Source organism: Gigantopelta aegis, chromosome 9 (genome assembly GCF_016097555.1).
Source record: "Gigantopelta aegis isolate Gae_Host chromosome 9, Gae_host_genome, whole genome shotgun sequence".
Lineage (NCBI taxonomy): Eukaryota > Metazoa > Mollusca > Gastropoda > Neomphalida > Peltospiridae > Gigantopelta > Gigantopelta aegis.
The window spans coordinates 40,149,030-40,169,139 of record NC_054707.1 but is presented as its reverse complement, the minus strand read 5'-3'; the positions used below and the strand labels follow the sequence as shown (position 1 = coordinate 40,169,139).

Here is a 20,110-nt window from a genome sequence, read left to right as displayed (position 1 = left end):
ATATATATATATATATATATATATATATTGTATACAATTGTATATGACTTATTTAATTTTTGACAAAATGTAATTTGATTTTTCTATTTTAAAAAGGTGTGGTGTAATATCTAAAATGCTACTTCCGAGATCCCATACATTTAAACAACACCACATTTAAATAATACATATAAATCAAATACAGGCAAATACTCAACTATGGAGTTGCCACCAGATAATTTCAGACTTTATCCAGATACTGATCTTTGGACTGGTGCTTGACAAAACTAACACTGAACATCTTATTTCTACTTTACTGTATATGTCACTGTGTCCATGTAGCGGAATGCATTACAGACTTGTGCTTCTGAGTCGAGTTGGAGCGTCTGTGCCGCTGTATGTCCGTCAATCTAATTTGGGCTGCCCTTAGTATGAAACAAATCTAACACCGATCAATTATGGTTTGAGGAGTGCGATACCCACCTCACATTTTAAAGAGAGCGGTTTTTCACTCTCCTAGGTTTTGTAAAACGAAAGTTAGACATTATGTTTTACCATATATCATAATATACTTGAATCTCTAACACGTGTCATATGGCAAATTGCAATTATTATATGTATACATTCAAAGATTGTTAATTTACGTTTATATACTTATATTATGTTGGGGTATTTTCAAGTTCTAATATCTATTGATACTAATACATTTTAAACTACTTAACATTACCATCAGCACAAAGAAATATTAAAACTGCATTACCAAGTACACATCAGAGCGTGCTATTCATACCTTTACATGTTATTTGGCGTCAGACGACAAAATTGGATTTCGTAATCCGATTGAAATGAACAGAATTGAACTCGGATCTGTAGCCTACGAGTTGCAGGTATCAAAGGAAACGCTAACAATAAAATGAGTTCTATGTAAAGTTCAGTACTTGATGAACTGGGAATGTCATCTTAACCTTCGTTCTTTGTATTAAATGCAGTCAATGCACATACTTCCATCCAGAACTTATTTTTTCTTCGTGATACTGACTTTTATTATACGTTTTAATATTACCTATCTGTGATATTTGTATTTTTGCACTGTTCTTTACACTGTGTTTTTATTTAATTATTGAATTTTTATCTTGATGTGAATCATCATTTAATGTTTTGCCTCTACCATAGTTTGACACCCAATAGCCGATGTATTTTTCGTGCTGGAGTGTCGTTAACCATTCATTCAATGCACATACAAACATATTTTCGTTTTTAATCATATGTGTGTGTGTGTATATATATATATATATATATCTATATATATCTATATCTATCTATATCTATCTATATCTGTATATATATACATGTATGTATATATATATTTTTTTTTTGGGGGGGGGGGTGGGGGTGGGGTGGGGTGGGGGTGGGGGTGGGGGGGGGGGTGGGGGGGGGGGTGGGGGAGGGGTGTGATACACACTAGCTTTTATGCTCGTGGAAACTGGCGTATTTAAATTATCCCTCAGCCTATGGCTCGAGGAATAAAACGATTCCCAAACTCGTTCCATAAATTTCGTATAACACTCTCGCTCAAGCAATACTCTTTATATGTGTGTAATATGGAGGGGTAGGGAAGGGGTATAGATCGGGTATTATACTTCCCTGTTAAAAGCTGAGTGATAAAAAGTGCCTAGCGTTTTATATATATATATATATATATATATATATATATATATATATATATATATATATATAAACCTATATACAATCCTTTAGGAACCGGGTGGTAGGGATATATAACTCTTCAAAAAAAGAAACTTGACATTGGTAAAAATAATGCTATCGGGCTATTTTTACAGAATCAAAGACCTCGTAAAGACAATCAAGTAAGTGAGCGAATGGTGATGCAAAAACACTAGAAAACACGTCTGATTCGCATAAACGTAGCCATAGTGAACGTCTGTACTGAAACGCAAAAACGCAACCCTCAGAGAAGCACGTGCATCATGAAGTTCTGTAATTTTGCATGCCGAACCCTCCGTTGGTAGGGCAGACCATCTCTGCTTTATGGGCACGGTACAACACCACTCATAGTGTTAAAGGAAGGAACAATTAAGGCATTTGACCTGGTATGCATATTCAATGATATATAATGCACATTACAGCTTAATATCAAGAAGTATAATCGTATAGTTAATTAATAAAACGGTTAAATGTGACGGCTATTATATATAACGGGCGCAGCCATTTTGTATTATCCCATTTTGTATTATCTGGCGAGTTGGTGGTTACGTAATACCTAATGTGTCACGTCAGGAATTAGTTTTCGAACTAAAGAAACAAAACATACGTGATTTTTGCGGATGCATCGCAATATCCTGTAATAATAGTCATCCCAGTAAGCAAGCAACAATTATATATTATTTTTAATACAAAATAAACCACCATTGTCAAAGTGTTGAAATAACTGTATTATGTTTTGTACATAAATTAAGTACTGAAATAGTAATCGGAGTCTTTTCTTAGTTAATTGGTCTTTTCTTTCCGTGGCCTGTACCTGTGGTTCCTGATTGGTAGGTGTATATTTAGACGGTCCCCAGACACTGTGTCTAGACACACTAAAAAGACGTGCCTCTTTTATTAAGATCACAGGGTATTGTGTGTTAACCGCACGAACACCCCTCTAATCGTAATCGATCAGCCGTCCTGCTTTATTACTGTAAGTAATTCTGTAAAACCCTTGATTAAGTAGACTTTCCCATCGAAAATAAAAAAACTGACCAATTACGTAGTCCCAAAGAAAAGAAAATTATCACTTGAGTATCCATGGGCGTACATAGGGGGGGGGGGGTTCGATGGGTTCGACCGAACCCCCCCTGAAATCGCTTTTTTTATAATTTAATATATCTTATATTGATATCTGACATTATTATATTTACTCAGCATAGAAATATATGCCCAATATCTCTGCAATCTATTTTGGAACCCCCCTTTTCAAAATCCTATGTATTGGAACCCCCCTTTTCAAAGTACTATGTACGCCCATGGTATCGTGAGTGGTCGTTTTTGCTCGAACGTAGCATACCAATAGGCCTAATAATATGCATTTGTTTCTTTGGATTTTTAAAAAAAAGAAAAATACTATATCTCCATTTCGTTCTATTGATGCAAATTGAAATATATTTAGTTAAATAGTTTATTATACTATCAAGTCATTTATTTTGTTTTACAAGTCAGGTTTTATGAAAGCGAAGCGCCTTGTCGTAAATTAGACAGTTTGTTTACACTGCGCATAGAGGTGATGGACGTAGCTGACGTCACTTCGCCCCAAGCTCTACCACCGGACGTCACAAAAACGAAACAAAATGGCTGCTCCCAGTTAGCAGGAATAATTACGCGTTTTTCATTTGTTAAAGCCGCACGCCCTAGTTCCATCCAGCGAAAATAAATTATAATTTGATTAATCTACAAACCTGTAACACACTTAGATCACGTTTTTATCAAATGGAGTGAAAAAGCAGGTTTTATATCGATAAATACCATGGGAATCCCCATGTCCCAATTGCTTGAAATAATTTTGAAAGTTAGTATTCTGATGTCACCGGTAGATGTCGCTCGAAGCACAACAATGCCTACGTCACGACAAATTTCACAGAGTGCGCACAGACTTGGGGTGCGTTCCTTTCACCTCTCCTGGACATGTTCCAACTGTTCTGTCCTGGTTGTATCCCCTCTCCAGATATCGTAAGACTTAGCAAAACTATTGGTTTTAAGGATTTGTAACGTTTTGTATTGAGACACTTACTTGTCTGAACTTTATTGTTACTGAAAATGTTCACGAACTGTGAAGAAAAATCTCACAAATGGACAACAAGCAAACGACAACAACTCGGATGTTGATTGCGCGAACCGTGCACGAGAAAACAAACCGAAACAAAATGATAACGGTCACGTGGTATACCAACGTCTGTGACGTTTACACAGGAAGATTCCCTCTAAAAATAGATTGGACCTCGCTTGCTTAACGGTTTTTTCTCGAGTGCACGCGGCTTTTTAAGAAATAAAAAAAAATGCATTTCGTGGTTTTACAAACATCAGGATTACCAGGATTACCAAAAAGCACTTCAGGTGAATGGAAATGTGTATTCTAAATAATAAAATGTAAGTAAAGTGCAATTTTATTTGTGAAAAAAATGGGTTTAATAGCGAAAAACAACGCTGTAATGGTTAACAACTAGCCGTAACAAGGGCGTGTCCCTTTAAAGTGTCAGTATGTGTTGGTGGTCCGGGTATGCATCTTTCTTGTTTGAGTTTACTCTACCGTTAATGACAGGCCAAGGTTAGGTGGTTCCACAGTAACCACTGCCGCTCAAGATCGATACATCCGGGTGCTTCATCTTCGAAATAACCGGCCTCGGTGGCGTCGTGGCAAGCCATCGGTCTACAGGCTGGTAGGTACTGGGTTCGGATCCCAGTCGAGGCATGGGATTTTTAATCCAGATACCGACTCCAAACCCTGAGTGAGTGCTCTGCAAGGCTCAATGGGTAGGTGTAAACCACTTGCACCGACCAGTGATCCATAACTGGTTCAACAAAGGCCATGGTTTGTGCTATCCTGCCTGTGGGAAGCGCAAATAAAAGATCCCTTGCTGCCTGTCGTAAAAAGAGTAGCCTATGTGGCGACAGCGGGTTTCCTCTAAAAACAGTGTCAGAATGACCATATGTTTGACGTCCAATAGCCGATGATAAGATAAAAAATCAATGTGCTCTAGCGGCGTCGTTAAATAAAACAAACTTTACTTTTTTTCATCTTCGAAATCGAACCACAACAGCAACAACCACAGCGACACAAATCCCTAGACAACGCGGAATTTCTGACCAGACAGTTCGTAATCGGCTGAGGGAGGCAGGACGTAACGTTTTGACCCCACGTCACTTAGCGGAGCGTCTGCAGTGGTGCCAGAAGAGGGTGAGATGGACACGTGCGAGGTGGAGGACTGTTTTGTTCTCAGATGAGTCTCGTTTTCTCCTGCCATGTGCTGATGACGCACACGTGTCTATTGACGTCGAGGGGAACGTTATGCTCCAAACTGCGTGCAACAAATCGACCGTCTTGGTGGTGGCAGTTTCATGATGTGGGCAGGAATCTATCATGGTGGTAGGACGGCTCATGTGCATGTGGCAGGTGCACGGACGGGCATCAGATATAGAGACAAGATCTTGCAGCATCACGTCATTCCGCAAATGAACGTCAACGGTGGAAGGTTTCAGCATGACAATGCAAAGACCACATGTTGTACGTGTCAGTCAGGAGTTTCTGCAGCGCCACAACGTCCAGACATTACCTTGGTCTGCCCATTCGCCAGGTTTAAACCCAATAGAACACCTATGGGATGCACTGGATCAGCGTGTGCACCGGAGGAATCCACCACCCCAGACACTTCCGCAACTTCTTACGGCACAGCAGCATGAGTGGCAGAACATTCCACAACGTGCGGTGCAACGTTTGATTGCTTCCATGCGTCGCCGTTGTCAAGCTGTCATCAGGGTCGTAACCGATACTGACATTTTGCCCACCCCTATGTCACACATATTCCTGTGTACATGTTTCAGGTGGATTCCCAGATATACAGTCTTAGACATGTACAGAGTAATCCCCTTTCCATGGCGTCTTGATCTTTGGTTGCTTTGAAAATCAATGTCAAGTTTCTTTTTTTGAAGAATATATATATATATATATATATATATATATATATATATATATATATATATATATATATAACCTATATACAAGCCTTTAGGAACCGGGTAGTATGGAAGGGCTGTACCCAGTAGCGGATACAGGGGTCCAGACCCCCCTTTTTGAAAACCGACCATAACCTTTCAGCTGTAAGAGGCGCGCTGTGTAAAAGGAGGGATCAGTCATCACATTTGGACCCCCCTCCCCTTTCAGAAATCCTGCATTCGCGCCTGGTACCCACGCACACATTTGAGGGGAAAAAGCATGGTTTGTTTTGTCCTACTCCATTTAAGTAAAGATAAAAATCTGGCTTGTGCCACCCTCCTCTAGACAGTGCCCCGTCCCTCCAGACGTCGTTCCTACGGGCCTGCAACATCGTGGACAAAATGCCAGTTTGAAAAATGTTTTAGTTGTCGAGCCATTCTCACAAGAAAATATTTCTTTTCTTAACACCCCCCCCCCCCCCCCCCCCCCCTTTTTTTTTTTTTGTATCTATCTGGAGATCCTATATTATTGTAACCTTGTTCGCTGATACCGGTTTTTTAATTGCATTCGTAGTTATGTTTGGCTAGTTATTCCATATAAACGAGAGTCGTAATTAAATGTATTATTAAAACCTGCGTGTGTATCGAACAGTAAATATTACTGGTTCTAAATGATCACGATATCTTTCACAGACTAGCTAATGATATTCTGGGGTTGTTACTCTGATTTCCATACACGATTATTTATTATTCATTAACAATTGATAATTATCAATCGGTGATGATATCTAGCGTGATGCATTACGTCGTAACGGTATTTAATCTATTGAAGGAAATGTTTTGTTTAACGACGCACTCAACACATTTTACTTACGATTATATGGCGTCGGATTAATCTATTGAAATGCACAAGATAGAGTGCAGTGAACTTCACATAGATTTGCAAATGAAAGGTACCTTTTTTTTTTAAAGTCAACAATAGTCACAGGATGTGTGTTCAAATGCCATGAAATAATGTGTCAAGCCATTCAAAGTCTAGCATTTCCCCGAGGGATCGCAGTACAATACCAGTAATAACATATTTTGTGTCAACTCGACCTGGACCAAAACCGTCAATTGTTATTCTAAATGGTAAAACATAGCTCATAGTCAGGTTTTATCTGCTGATAGTGCATAAGGGGGCTATATTTTACCGTTTAACTTGCTTACTTACTTACTTACTGAGAGAGAGAGAGAGAGAGAGAGAGAGAGAGAGAGAGAGAGAGAGAGAGAGAGAGAGACAGAGAGAGAGACAGAGAGAGAGAGACAGAGAGACAGATATACAGACAGATAGAGAGGAGGAGGGGAGAGAGGACCGGGGAGGGTACCAGTGCAGGGGCGGCAGTGTAAAAACAAAAATGGTGGTACCGCTCGAGTTTGCCACTCTTCTTTCAAATTTGAGATAATGTAGTGAGATTGTATTATAAGTATGCAATGTCATTTGTTTATTTAATCAATGTAAAAGTAATTTATATGCTATCAGATATAAATAAATAAATTATTGTTCTACTTTAAATTTTACAAACATTTTATTTTTTAGAAGTGAGCAATGGATTGGTTCATGGTGTTGGCTCAGAACACGATTTGACTTCCAGGACAAAACGAAGTGTAAGATCACTTTATATGTAATAAGGAACTACAGGTAGTACTAAACCAAATAACTTCCGGCTGGGTCAGAGTTCGAGGTGAACTTTTGATAGAGACGTTAACAGCAAAAGTCCTGTGATTGGTTATAAATGTGACTGTGTTGGTTGTTAAAAAAGATTAGTTTCATCTGGAGAAAAATGTATGCAATTTTATTGCATCTAGTACCAATGTGTCAAGTAGCCTTGCGCTTGAAACATGTATGGGGTACCTGTAAAAAGAAATACTCAAATTTTGTGCGGAACTAGGGTAGTCATAGACGCTACCCGTAATCTCTGAAATGAGCAGCTTGACCCCCAACTTCTTCTGATTCACTTTAAGGGTGAGGGGTAGTTGTATTTATACCCATGGTGTTTATGTCGATTGATACACTGCAGGTAGGAATTTTAGCCACATATGTTATTATTGTCGTCTATGGGATTTGATTTGGTAGTATACACCCTATAGCAACAAGGATTTAAGGTTTAAAAACTGTTCATTCCATCATGGAGATTCCCATTGGGGCATATCTCAGTAAAATCAACGTTATTCCGTATGCAGATTACATTTCATTTAACCAATCAAAAGAGGCGACATATAGCTCAGTGGCAGAGTCCTCGCCTGAGGTGTGGTGGGTCTCAGGAACGGCCACCCTCAGTCGACTCGTATTAGTCACCGTTCCAACCAGTGCCTGATCAGGCTGATGACTGGTACATCAGAGACTATGGTGTGGACTATTGAGTATTCCGTGACTGCTGGTCAACTCACACCAAAACCAACTCGCTCCAGCGGTTGGTCAACTTGCCCCTAAAACAGTTGCCAATTCGCGCCAATGATTGGTCAACTCGCCCCAGTGTTTGGTCAGCTCACCCCATTCTCAACTTTACTGTCCATAACTAATTGTGACGATATCATTAAAATAGACGTCTTTGGTGTGTCATTTTATTCAGTGAAATTCCGACAATTTGTGTGTTTGATTAAAACTGATCTAATATTGGGCAGGTCCTAATACTACTGTGACAATTTACGCCTTTGTATGTTCTGACTTGAAATATATTGCAGTTCCGTCAAATCTAATACATTAATTTAAGTTTACTTTGAACATAATTAAGTGCAACTGTGGCGAATTAATCAACCACTGGGGCGAGTTGGTCACATTTTTGGGGCGAGTTGACTAAACAATATGGGGCGAGTTGACTCTAGGGCGGGTAGACCAACTCTAGGAGCGAGTTGACCTGCTCATCTATTCTGTCTATAGGAATGTGCGTATATAAAATAGTCCTTGCTGCTTTATTAAATCTAATTCTCATTGCGTTCACTTAATAAACGTGCATGTACTTTTTAGGTGAATCTAAATAATTCATGTAAATTCGAAATCTTTATCCAAAACAGGTTTTATTGTTTTTTTTTTGTGTTTTTTTTAGTTGTGTGTTTTATTTGGTTTGGGGTTATTGTTGGGGGTTTTTGTTGTTGTTGTTTGTTTGTTTGTTGTTGGGTTTTTTTTTGGGGGGTTGGGTTTTTGTTTTGGGGGGGTGTTGTTGTTTTTTGTTTGGTGTGGGGGGTTTTTTTTTGGGGGGAGGGGGTTGGGGGAGGTGGTGTTCAGTAAAAGTTTATAATGTCACCAATTTAGTGGTTTAATGACAGGAGGAGATTTGGCTCGTGAAGTTAGGGTAATACTCTAACAATGGGCTATAATAAAATATTTCAAATGTGGACATAATATATATATAATTAATTAAATCTACATCTGATGAGTGAGAGCAATAATTCAACTCTCTCACGAAACAAGCCTGTCATGTAGAGAAAAACATACACTTTTTAACGATATATATATATATATATATATATATATATATATATATATATATAAAAGAGTACATTTTGTGGTCCTCAGGAGCACTTGTTTCCCACTTTCGGTTCCTACGGGCCTGATTAATATAGTAATAGTTATTACCACATGTCCCGTTCTTGACAGTCGTTGTGTTTCTATAGTTACACCTGTTATTTATTTTCAGATAAACCCTTGTGCCGATAAATTTAGGGTTATCAAGGGTCACACGGCATGTCTATCCGGATCCGTTTCGACTTCACTGTTAGGTGAGTGTGCATTTCAGGTTTTAATATTTGTAGTAATAATGATTTTGCTGTATAAATGTTAAAAATGCATACTTTATAGTTAGTTTTTATTATAATCATTTATTATTAAACAAAATTACATTGGGCAACATAAATGTCCTTTGTTAGAATTCTTTCGCCTGCGAAAGGTGTCCTTTATTAGTTCCAGGATGCTAATTCTATACTTAGTTGTGGTTTCACAAGACAGTGAAGACTAAAGTACTAGTTTGAAAGCGTTCGATCCAGTGGCTTTGGGTTCAGTCTTTTGACAAAAAACAATGTCACTTTTAAAATTCAAAATGGCAGCACTAGTGGCTAGTTATTTTTTGTGTTCCGTTTTTAAATTGATCTCACTATGTCATAGAACACCTGGAAAAGTGAACGATTATTCCGCTTATAGCCGCTGGGCTACAGGTAGAAATCCAAGATTGATGCTTTTTAGTTGGACGACTCCGGGTCTCTGATATGGTCAGTTAAGTCTTCTGGATACTAATTTTCAGAATTTGTTTTATTTTGATTCAGTTGTTGTTGTTGATGATGATGATGATGATGATGATGATGATGATGATGAATTTGTTTCATCTTGATTCTGTTGTTGTTATTGGTGTTGTTGATGATGATGATGTTGTTGTTGGTGTTGTTGGTTTGCTCTCGCTACACCACTGGTACAGCAAATGGCATCGATGTTTTGTTTCTTTTCTTCTTCTTTTTTCATCCAACTAGTGTGTAAGTCTAGAGTTACGGTAGATGTAATGTCCTTATCGTGTGTTGGTCGCAGGCATTTGCACCAACGTGATTTATATATGCAACCTTGATATATAAATGGTTATGTTTTTCTGTAAATGGCACTCAAAACATGCATTTGTTCTTCTCTTGCAGACAAAGTACCACAAAGTGACATAGATCTGATTGTAAACAAACATAACGAATACAGATCAAACGTTTCACCAACAGCCTCGAATATGTTGCAAATGGTAAGCCATCAAAGTAATCATTATATAACATGTTCTATAACATTATAATATATATGTTTCTCTCCAGTTATTTTGCTTCCTTATGTAGCATATTTATTTATACACTACAAAATTTTATAGTCAGAATGTATAACAATTATTCATTATTATTTTGTTGTAGTCCAGAAGATGTGTGAATGAATCGTGTATTTTTTTTCTATAAAAGCATGAAACTTGGCACACACATACTACACAATATAGAGATTAATTGTAAGATTGGGGGGCACTCTCAATATGACGTGTGTTGGGAAAAGTCAGGCATTTATCCAAAATGGCCACCATGGCAACTTCTCTACATAAAAACATGGACAAAATAACCCTAAATATTTTATTGTCCTTTTGTTTAACTATTTTCATGAATGAATCAACAGATTTAAAAACATAATTAGAAAATTGTCCTTGGATGACCTCTAGAGGTCATTTCAAGGTCATAACTGAAATTTTTTATTGTCCTTAGATGACCTCTAGAGGTCATTTCAGGGTCATAACTGAAGAAAGTTATACAAGTTCTTAACGAGGCTCTATCAAAAAAGTTTGTTTTGTTTAACAACACTATTAGAACACATTGATTTATTAATCATCAGCTATTGGATGTCAAACATATGGTCATTTTGACACAGTCACAGAGAGGAAACCCGCTACATTTTTCCATTAGTAGCACCATCTCACAGACAGGATAGCACATATCACGGCCTTTGATATACCAGTCGTGGTGCACTAGCTGGAACGAGAAATAGCCCAATGGGCCCACCGACGGGGATCGATCCTAGACCGACCGCGCATCAGGCGTGTGCTTTACCACTGGAATACGTCCCGCCCCTAGGCTCTATCAAAGTTGTTAATGACTATGTTTTCTTTCTCAGTCGTGGGATGTGGAGACGGCCATGATAGCTCAGCTGTGGGCAGAGCAGTGTAAACTAAAACACGACAGCGGAGATAAGAGAGTGATCCCAGGTAAGAACAAAACTTTTGTTTTGTTTAACGACACCAGTGGAGTCCAATGATTTATTAATCATCGGTTATTGGATGCCAAACATTTGGTAATTCTGACACGTAGTCTTCAGAGGAAATTTGCTACATTTTTCCATTAGCAGCAAATGGTCTTTTATTAGCACTTTACCACCGAGGCGGTCCGAATTTGTAATAAAAGCGAGCGCTCTGCCGACTGAGCTAAAGCCCACATCTCAGATAAGAACAACTCTGTGGAAGAGGCATATTTTTGCATTCGAGCAAATATTGCGAGATATTTGGACAAAATGAGCTGACCTAAAACTTTTTCACCATGTATTTACATACTTTTACTTATAATATTATTTGTGATCCATTCAAAAATGCGTAGTGATACGTTTGAAACCCTGTATAACTGGCTCGTAGTAATGCATATATGAATAAACGTTGCTATTCAGATTGTGGCATTTTCATTTAATTAAAAATAAATTGGGGTGGGGGGGGGGGGCGTGTTCCTACGGCTACTAGCCACGTGACGAAGGCGACAGGAACAGGCTTATGAGTGCATTCTGGGTCATTTAAAACAAATTTTTTTTATCATTTCAAAAATCAGAGAAGGGTTAATACTAATGTTAGATCGTACCCACCCCTCCAGCTCTGATAAACAAAACTATTGAATATAGACGTTCTTAATGTGGATATCTTTATACGGTTTTGTTATTGTTCTGTCTTTGTCTAGCAACCTCAAATCCCACATGGAACACCATATCAACTGATAAGGAATATTAAAAAAACAAATGTATAATGTACGTTATACAATTAAAAAAGTGAACAATATTCATGTGAAATCAAACACTAATGATCCTTACAATGAGTATATTTTCGTATTTTAGGTAAATTTTCCTTAGGACAAAACATTGCCATGGGTGCTACTAGTTGGCTAGAAGCTCTGACTTTGTGGGAAAACGAGAAAACTAAGTTTCATTTTGGAACAGGCAATAATTTCGAAGAAGTTGGACACTATACACAAGTGAGTACTTCTCTACGTCCATCCTTTTTTAACTATTTTAAAAGTATTGGGATTGTAACATTGAAATTTTCAAACTACACTTTCGAAACTGTTACTATTTTAACAATATTTGACCTATGGGCCTACAATTTATTTGAATATGGCAAATATCCATATTGTAATGAGTGTGAAAAATATTAAAATTACGAACTCCATACTGTTTGACCAATTCTATATTCACTAAAATGGTGACTTGTACATTAATAGCATTTGCGAAATCATTGTTTGTGTGATATTTCAGATGGTGTGGGCCAACACAAATAAAGTCGGATGTGGCGTTGCCAAGTGTGGAACAAGTAACTTCCATGTCTGCAACTATGGACCAGCGTACGTTTTAAAAATAAATTAGTGTTAAGATAATCAGTTTAGTTTGTATAAATAAATTAATTAATTGATTTATTATTATTATTAATAATTAATTAATTGATGTTTAAAAATCTGTGAAACAGCGAAACATTAGCAAATATTGTGTTTGGCTTTCTGGAAATACCATGATATGATCTTTCGTACAATAGTTATTGTTTTCATGGCAACAAAAACCAAATCTTGCTAAAAGTAACACACACAGTGCGCACACACACACGTCTACATATACACATGCGTGTGCACACGCACACGCACACGCACAGGTAAACGTTCCTATAGTTTTATGGCCAACTGTCAAAGGTCAAGGTCATAAAGGTAAACTGTTAATATTTAAAGACGTAAAATTATTTGATTTGCTTATGACCAAAACATTACATACACAAACCTCAAAGAAATGTTTCAGTTGGTGGCTACACAATAAGTTCTGAATGTACTGTCATTTAATTTTTTTCTTCTTTAATAAATACTAAGCATTCTTTTTGAGGATTCAGTTCTATATTCGCTCAGCATTGTATCAGACCTGGGGCTTAGTTAACTAAACTCTAGCAACTATGTGATCTTGGAGTACAATACAAACATACTTGCAAGGAAGATGTGATGTGATGGCTTTGTATATTAGGGCTTTGACGCTTTTGCATAGTTGATCTTGTTCTAAGGCTTTGGGTAGAGGTCGAACTCTTTCAGATTCAGACAAACTTTGCGAATGATAGCCACGAAGTCCAACCAATTGCCAGACAGCCGGCCGACAAAGCATGCTAGCTGGGATATCAAAGTTTTCATCTATTGTTTGTTGGTTTTTTTGTAGTGGAAATAATGGAAATTACAGTATTCCATACAAAACGGGAACACCCTGTGATGGCTGCAAAACGTGTGAAGGAGGGAAATTATGTGGTTAGTAGAACACATTATTATTATTATTTTAAAAACAAACATTTAACAAGCTCTTCCCACTTTCAAATTTAATGTCACACGTTTGAGAGCAAAGCTCTTCTTTGGAAGATCATGTATTAATAGAAATGGCCGAAAACAAAAAGTTTTAAGTATAAAGAGTTTCATGTATTCTTCAAAGATCATGGATCAATACACACGGATATGCAATCACAAACAAATAGATACAGAGAACAAATTGCTAATCACAAAAACACATTCTGCTTTGGGCTGTCAGAAATAAGTTTGAAATTAGGTAAGGAGAGTATGAATTTAAATAAGTTTAGGGATTTATTTTTGTTAAACGACACCACTAGAGCACGTTGATTTATTAATCATGAACTGATGGATTGAAAAATTGTGATAATTGTGGCATGAAGTCTTAGAGGAAACCCGCTACATTTTTCCGTTACCAGGAATTTAAATCATGACCAATAAAACAGTTCAGAACCTAATCATTTACAAGACATTCAATTGTAGATATTCTTAAACTGCATTCTTGAACATTTACACTCAATTTTTTTATCATTTCAAAACGGTAATAAAAAAATATTCTAACAAAATCTCAAGATATTATTTTTAAATATCTACAACAATCAATATGTTGTTTTTCAGAATGCAGACTGACGTGTCTAAATGGTGGAACTTTGAATCTATCTTCCTGCACGTGTAGATGTAGACAAAACTGGTCATTTTATGTTTTCCACAATTGTTCAAGTACGATTTTATATTCTCATCCTTGAATGTATTGAAAACACAATTTCTTATATATATTAAACACTTATTTCAGAAACAATGCATGTCCTAATAGACTACATAGAAGTCGGGAGCGGTACTCTTCCATCTCTACAGATTATACACCCCCACCCACCCACACGCACACACACATTATTTAAAAGGCATCTTCTGACGCCTATCTAGGGCTCGAAATAGTTGGTAAACTATGGCCTGGCTTGGTGCTTATAAAACCTTTAGAGTCTAGACTCGAGACTAATAGAGTCTGAGACAGTAACGTCATGGCAACGCGATACAAATTGCATTTGTGTGACGTCATTTGAGATTGAGTCTGGACTGTAAAAAATTTATAAGCACGGGCCCAAGTGTTATTTAAAAAAAAAATAGCAGGCCAAAAGATATATGACCAGCTACAAAACAATATGGTCTGCTGGAAATAAGACAGCACCGGGTGAGTGAAGGGTGTTGGACAGTGTTGAGAATTAGGACCTTGATACAATGAGCATTATAAAATTAAAATATAACAGAATCTCGAGCTCATCTTCAGCTAAATAGAAAACGATATCATCGTACATACATTTGTCTCTTGAAGAATGACCTGCGATTTTCGGGGTAATTTTTGAAGGTGAACTTTTATTTCACCTCCTAGGTATAACAAATAAACAGCTTTTCGCTTTTCAAAGGCCGCCATTTTAAGCCATATTAACATGTTATTTTATATGGTATTCATTGTTTTTTACCATTCATTAAATCCATGTGGTTGTGACCGCAGATTGAGCATATAAAAATGTATTAAATAAGTGATGTTTACATAATGCACTATCACTTTGTATATTTTGACAGTGGACTGTAGTCGAGTGAAGACTGACCCCAGCGTTTGTCAAACTGATTATGGAAGTAACTCGTGTGGACTTATTGCCAATGACTGCCCCAACAAATGCAAATTTTGTCCGTGTGAGTTTGAAGACTTATTTATTAGGAATATCAGCAACGCAATCATAAATGGAATCGTTATGGTAAATGGCTAAATGTCAACTAAGCTGATTCCAAAATAATTAAATCATGGTGCAATATGACTTACCGGTGACATTTAATTTTAAAACTGATTCTATGAGCTTGCCTGAAACATTTTCAACATGCATTTTCATTATTCTATCCACATTATAGCTGTTTGGCAGTAATGCTATTATGAATAAATGTACTCATATCGAGCAAAAAATTAAATTGACATTTTATTTGTACACTAGCATTCTCATGTGAAACATACACACACATACACACACACACACACACACACACACTCACTCACACTCACACACTCACACTTTTTATAAGTTGCACGGTTGCTATTCTAAACTATTCCTGGGAGTGGCAGTTCTTCTACAGAAGAGATGAAACATACACCTGATAATGGATCATGGAAGCAACCACGACTTCACCTAAAACATCCTTTCGACTCTGCCATGTACTGAGATACAATTTTGATTACAGAATACGGTTTTGTCATTTACATTAAATGCAAATAGGTGATGATATCTCTGTCAGAAATAAATGTTTTCTATAACTAGTTCATCATAGATGATACATTAAACATACAAGTTTGTTTTGGCTTATGGAATACTTTAAATTAAACAATATATATACATGTATATTTTAATCTTTCTTCTGGAATGTTGTTTCTAGTGACACTTTACTTAAAATAGACATATAAGGTTTTTATTTTTGTTTTCAACAGATAGTAGCTTCAACTACACCAAGGAAGCTACAGCAGTGCTGCGGAATCAAAACCAAATATCATGTTTGTGCTTTCCGTCATATGGTTTACAACGCTTCACACCATCTTCTTCATATAACATGCAAGACTGAGCTCAGTTCGTGTGTTTCTTTACAGGAATGTCATAGAACCATTTTACTTTTTTAATTCCAGTGATTTTCATTTCTGATTCAACTTTTACACTTTTTAGTGATTCACGTGTATATTTTAATTAATAAAACTATTAAAATAAAATATAGTTCTTTATATTTTTAAGTCATTTACAAGTTTGATTTCAGTTTGGTGAATATGTCTCAAAGTATATTTCGAGAAGAGCTAATCTGAAAATAAACAAATGGACTAAATTGATCACCATTCGGTTTATAATTCCAAACTTTAAATAGCTATTAATCGGTACCATTCCTAAATTTCTATGAAGCACCAGTCCGCTTGACCAATGAAATTGGAGTTACATCTGTATGCGGTGTGCCATTTCACCAAACACAAATTGAACACACATTGAATTTGTCCTTATATGAACTTTCCCACAGGCAGTACAGTACAGACCACGGCCTTTGAAATAACAGTCATGAAGAATGGGTAGGGATGAGAAAACAACTGAGACTTTTGAGGTGGTCGATCCTGTAACTCACCACATCTCCAGCAAGTCATACCTCGCCAGGGCCCATGGAGAACATGCTTCAACCCTGAATGGATGTGGGCATGCAAAAATCGTTTGGAGTTGGACTAATAAATCAAGAAAAGAAGCAAGATATAAAATATAACTCAGTGACAGTATCTTAGTTTTAATTACAACATATGAAGGAAAAGAAATGTTTTATTTAACGACGCACTCAACACATTTTATTTACGGTTATATGGCGTCGGACATATGGTTAAGGACCACACATATTTTGAAAGAGGAAACCCGCTGTCGCCACTTCATGGGCTACTCTTTTTCGATTAGCAGCAAGGGATCTTTTATATGCATCATCCCACAGACAGGATAACACATACCACGGCCTTTGATATACCAGTCGTGGTGCACTGGCTGGAGAGAGAAATAGCCCAATGGGCCCACCGACTGGGATCGATCCTAGACAGATCGCGCATCAAGCGAACGCTTTACCACTCCCTACGTCCCGCCCCTTACAACATATAAATACAAGGACATAACCAGGTGAGTATTTTCCTGTCCTGGACGGAGGAGCTGGCGGAGGCCGCCACCTGCGCTCAGGACAGGCGTGCGCTACAACAGCTTGTTCTGAATGTGCACGCACGTAAAACCCTATGACATGACATAACATAACCAGTTGAATAAATACATGCCGTGATGAAGATCAACTAGGTTTTAAGCATTACACCAAATAGTATCTCAGTTGGGCAAAGTTCGATGTGCAGCCAACTTTTCATTCTATTGTTAACACTACCAGTTCTGCCATTGATCATAAATATAAAAGGTAGTACTAAACCAAATAACTTTCGGCTGGGTCAAAGTTCGAGGTGCACCAAACTTTTGATAGAGAAGTGAACACTATACGTCCTGTGATTGTGATAAATGTTAGTATGTTGGTTTTAAAACAAAAATAGTTTCATCTTTGGCAAAAAAATGTATGCACTTTTATTCATCTAGTACCACTGTGTCAAATAGTCCTTGTGCTTGAAACATGTATGGGGTACCTGTAAAAAAAAAAGTACTCGAATTTTGTGCGGAACTAGGGTAGTCATAGACCTGTTATCTCAGAAATTAGTAGCTTGACCCCCAATTTTTTCTGATTCACTTTAAGGGTGAGGGGTGGTAGTATTTATATCCGTGGCGTTTATGTCGATTGATACGCTGCTTGTAGAAGTTTTAGCCACATGTTACTATTGTCGTCTATGAGATTTGATTTGGTAGTATACAACCCAACAGCGATTGTTGTCATAAAATGTTGTTTCATCTGGCCAGTACTTCCTGTGATTTAGGAACTACTGACAGTATACCAAGTACAACTTTGCTTGAAATGTGTTCGGGTCCTACTGAAAATAGGATGGCAGTTTGTGTGTGGAACTATAGAGTTGTCAAAGACGCTTCACGTTAAATGTATGAAATGAGAAGCTTAACCCCAGATTTGCCCCGAGTATTTTTAAGGGCTAAGGGTTGCAGTATTTATATCAATGGTGCGTGTAGCAGTTTTAGCCACATAATTAATTTTTACCGTTGTCTGTGATTTGATACGAGCGCCGTGTACGAGAGTAGCGATTGTAACAAGACAAACATTACGATTTCATCGGTTGCTGTGCAGTCAGCTGTTTTAATACGAGGTATAGTGTGATGTCGCCATAACATGCAAAATTGTATAGTGGGCCAGCATGATATGGTATTTAGTGACAAAAACACAAAACATGTATTTATAATATGACAATCAGTTTAAGCTACTGGGCCATTCAGTGGTATGTTGGGACACAAAACTTGAGTTGTGTGGTGCCAACTACCATGGTTACCATTATAATTCTTAGAGGGACGAAAATATGCAAATCTCTTCCTATTTAGGTTGTTGTCATCAACATATTTTACTATACTATACTAGACTTTTTATCTCGAACATCTCTGACCTTGAGCACTTCAGATATGTCTTTCCATTTCATTTAAAGTTATTTCCGTGCTTATATCCAATTACGGTTCAAGCACGCTGTTCTGGGCACACACCTCAGCCACCTGGGCTGTCTGTCCAGGACAGTGGGTTAGTTGTTAGTGGTTAGTAAGAGATCACAGGGTGTAGTGGTCTTACACCTATCCAATGAATCGGTAAAACTCACTCTGGTGGGAGCCGGTACTGGGCTTCGAACCCTGTACCTACCACTGTACCAGCCTTATGTTCGATGGCTTAACTGCCACACCACCAAGGCCCATTCTACATAGTTCTAGATATTTCTACATTAACATGTCGTCTCAAAGGGAAAGCAAACCATTCAAAACATGTTTCCCACGAATAAATAATGGTGGTTAGTTCCCCGTTTGTAATTAAGTGCAAGATTTGACATGACTTGCATACTTTTAACTTTGCAATATTGTACATGGCACATAGCTTTACTACGAAAATCCAACTGTTTTGATATAATGTACAACTGATTTGATATAATGTACACGCTATTTAACAATATTAACAATGTAAAGCATTTGCTTCCGCGAACAAAACAGTATGAACATTGGAAATTGAGCCGAGGTGTCGTTTCGCAGCAAGAACAAAATAATTACGGTACTCTTTTCTTTTTCTTTTTTACTACCTGTATATAGACAAAATAATTATGTTCTGCTTGTTATATATATGATCAAATATATACACACACAATATTGTATTGTGGAATAGTACTTTTATGGTAGGGCAAGGTAATAAATTGAAAACAAAATGATAGCCTGTACTATCTCAAAACTATGGGGTTCCCTATCATAATTATGAAATAATTACAAATTGTCCATATTGTATACGTAAACCCCCCTGCGGGTCCCCTCATTAACCGAAATAGTGAATAAATGATATGTCACAAGCAAACCAATCATCAAAGAGCAAAAAATCCACAATGTATGTACTAGGGTCACTCTGAAAAACTCCAAGGGCTATATATAGAGAGGGTTAGCGTATAAAACATGGGAAATTAGTTGTCATTTCATAATTATGAATGGAAACACTATATTTTGAAATGGTACAGACTATTAAAGGTGGTTAACGCGCACCCTATTTATAGCATGATAATCGAGGACGATTTTGATAATCGAAGACGATTTTACAATAATTTATAAAAGTGTGCCATATCTTTCGTCGAACATTTTTGTTTCGGTCTAAGCAAGACGATTTT

The 20,110-nt window shown here is 37.3% G+C and overlaps 1 protein-coding gene across 1 annotated transcript in view; it reads left to right on the top strand.

The window, feature by feature from the left end:
* LOC121382256 (cysteine-rich venom protein kaouthin-2-like) overlaps nt 1–16,517 on the top strand; it is a 20,664-nt gene extending 4,147 nt beyond the window's left edge. The window contains exons 2-11 of the mRNA XM_041511794.1: nt 7,265–7,332; nt 9,363–9,444; nt 10,342–10,436; nt 11,339–11,429; nt 12,317–12,453; nt 12,734–12,819; nt 13,664–13,749; nt 14,401–14,502; nt 15,364–15,474; nt 16,256–16,517. Of these exons, the coding sequence (XP_041367728.1) occupies nt 7,265–7,332; nt 9,363–9,444; nt 10,342–10,436; nt 11,339–11,429; nt 12,317–12,453; nt 12,734–12,819; nt 13,664–13,749; nt 14,401–14,502; nt 15,364–15,474; nt 16,256–16,386 (989 nt within the window). The 3' untranslated portion in view covers nt 16,387–16,517. The remainder of the gene's footprint in view (nt 1–7,264; nt 7,333–9,362; nt 9,445–10,341; nt 10,437–11,338; nt 11,430–12,316; nt 12,454–12,733; nt 12,820–13,663; nt 13,750–14,400; nt 14,503–15,363; nt 15,475–16,255) is intronic.
* The last annotated feature ends 3,593 nt before the right edge of the window (nt 16,518–20,110 follow it).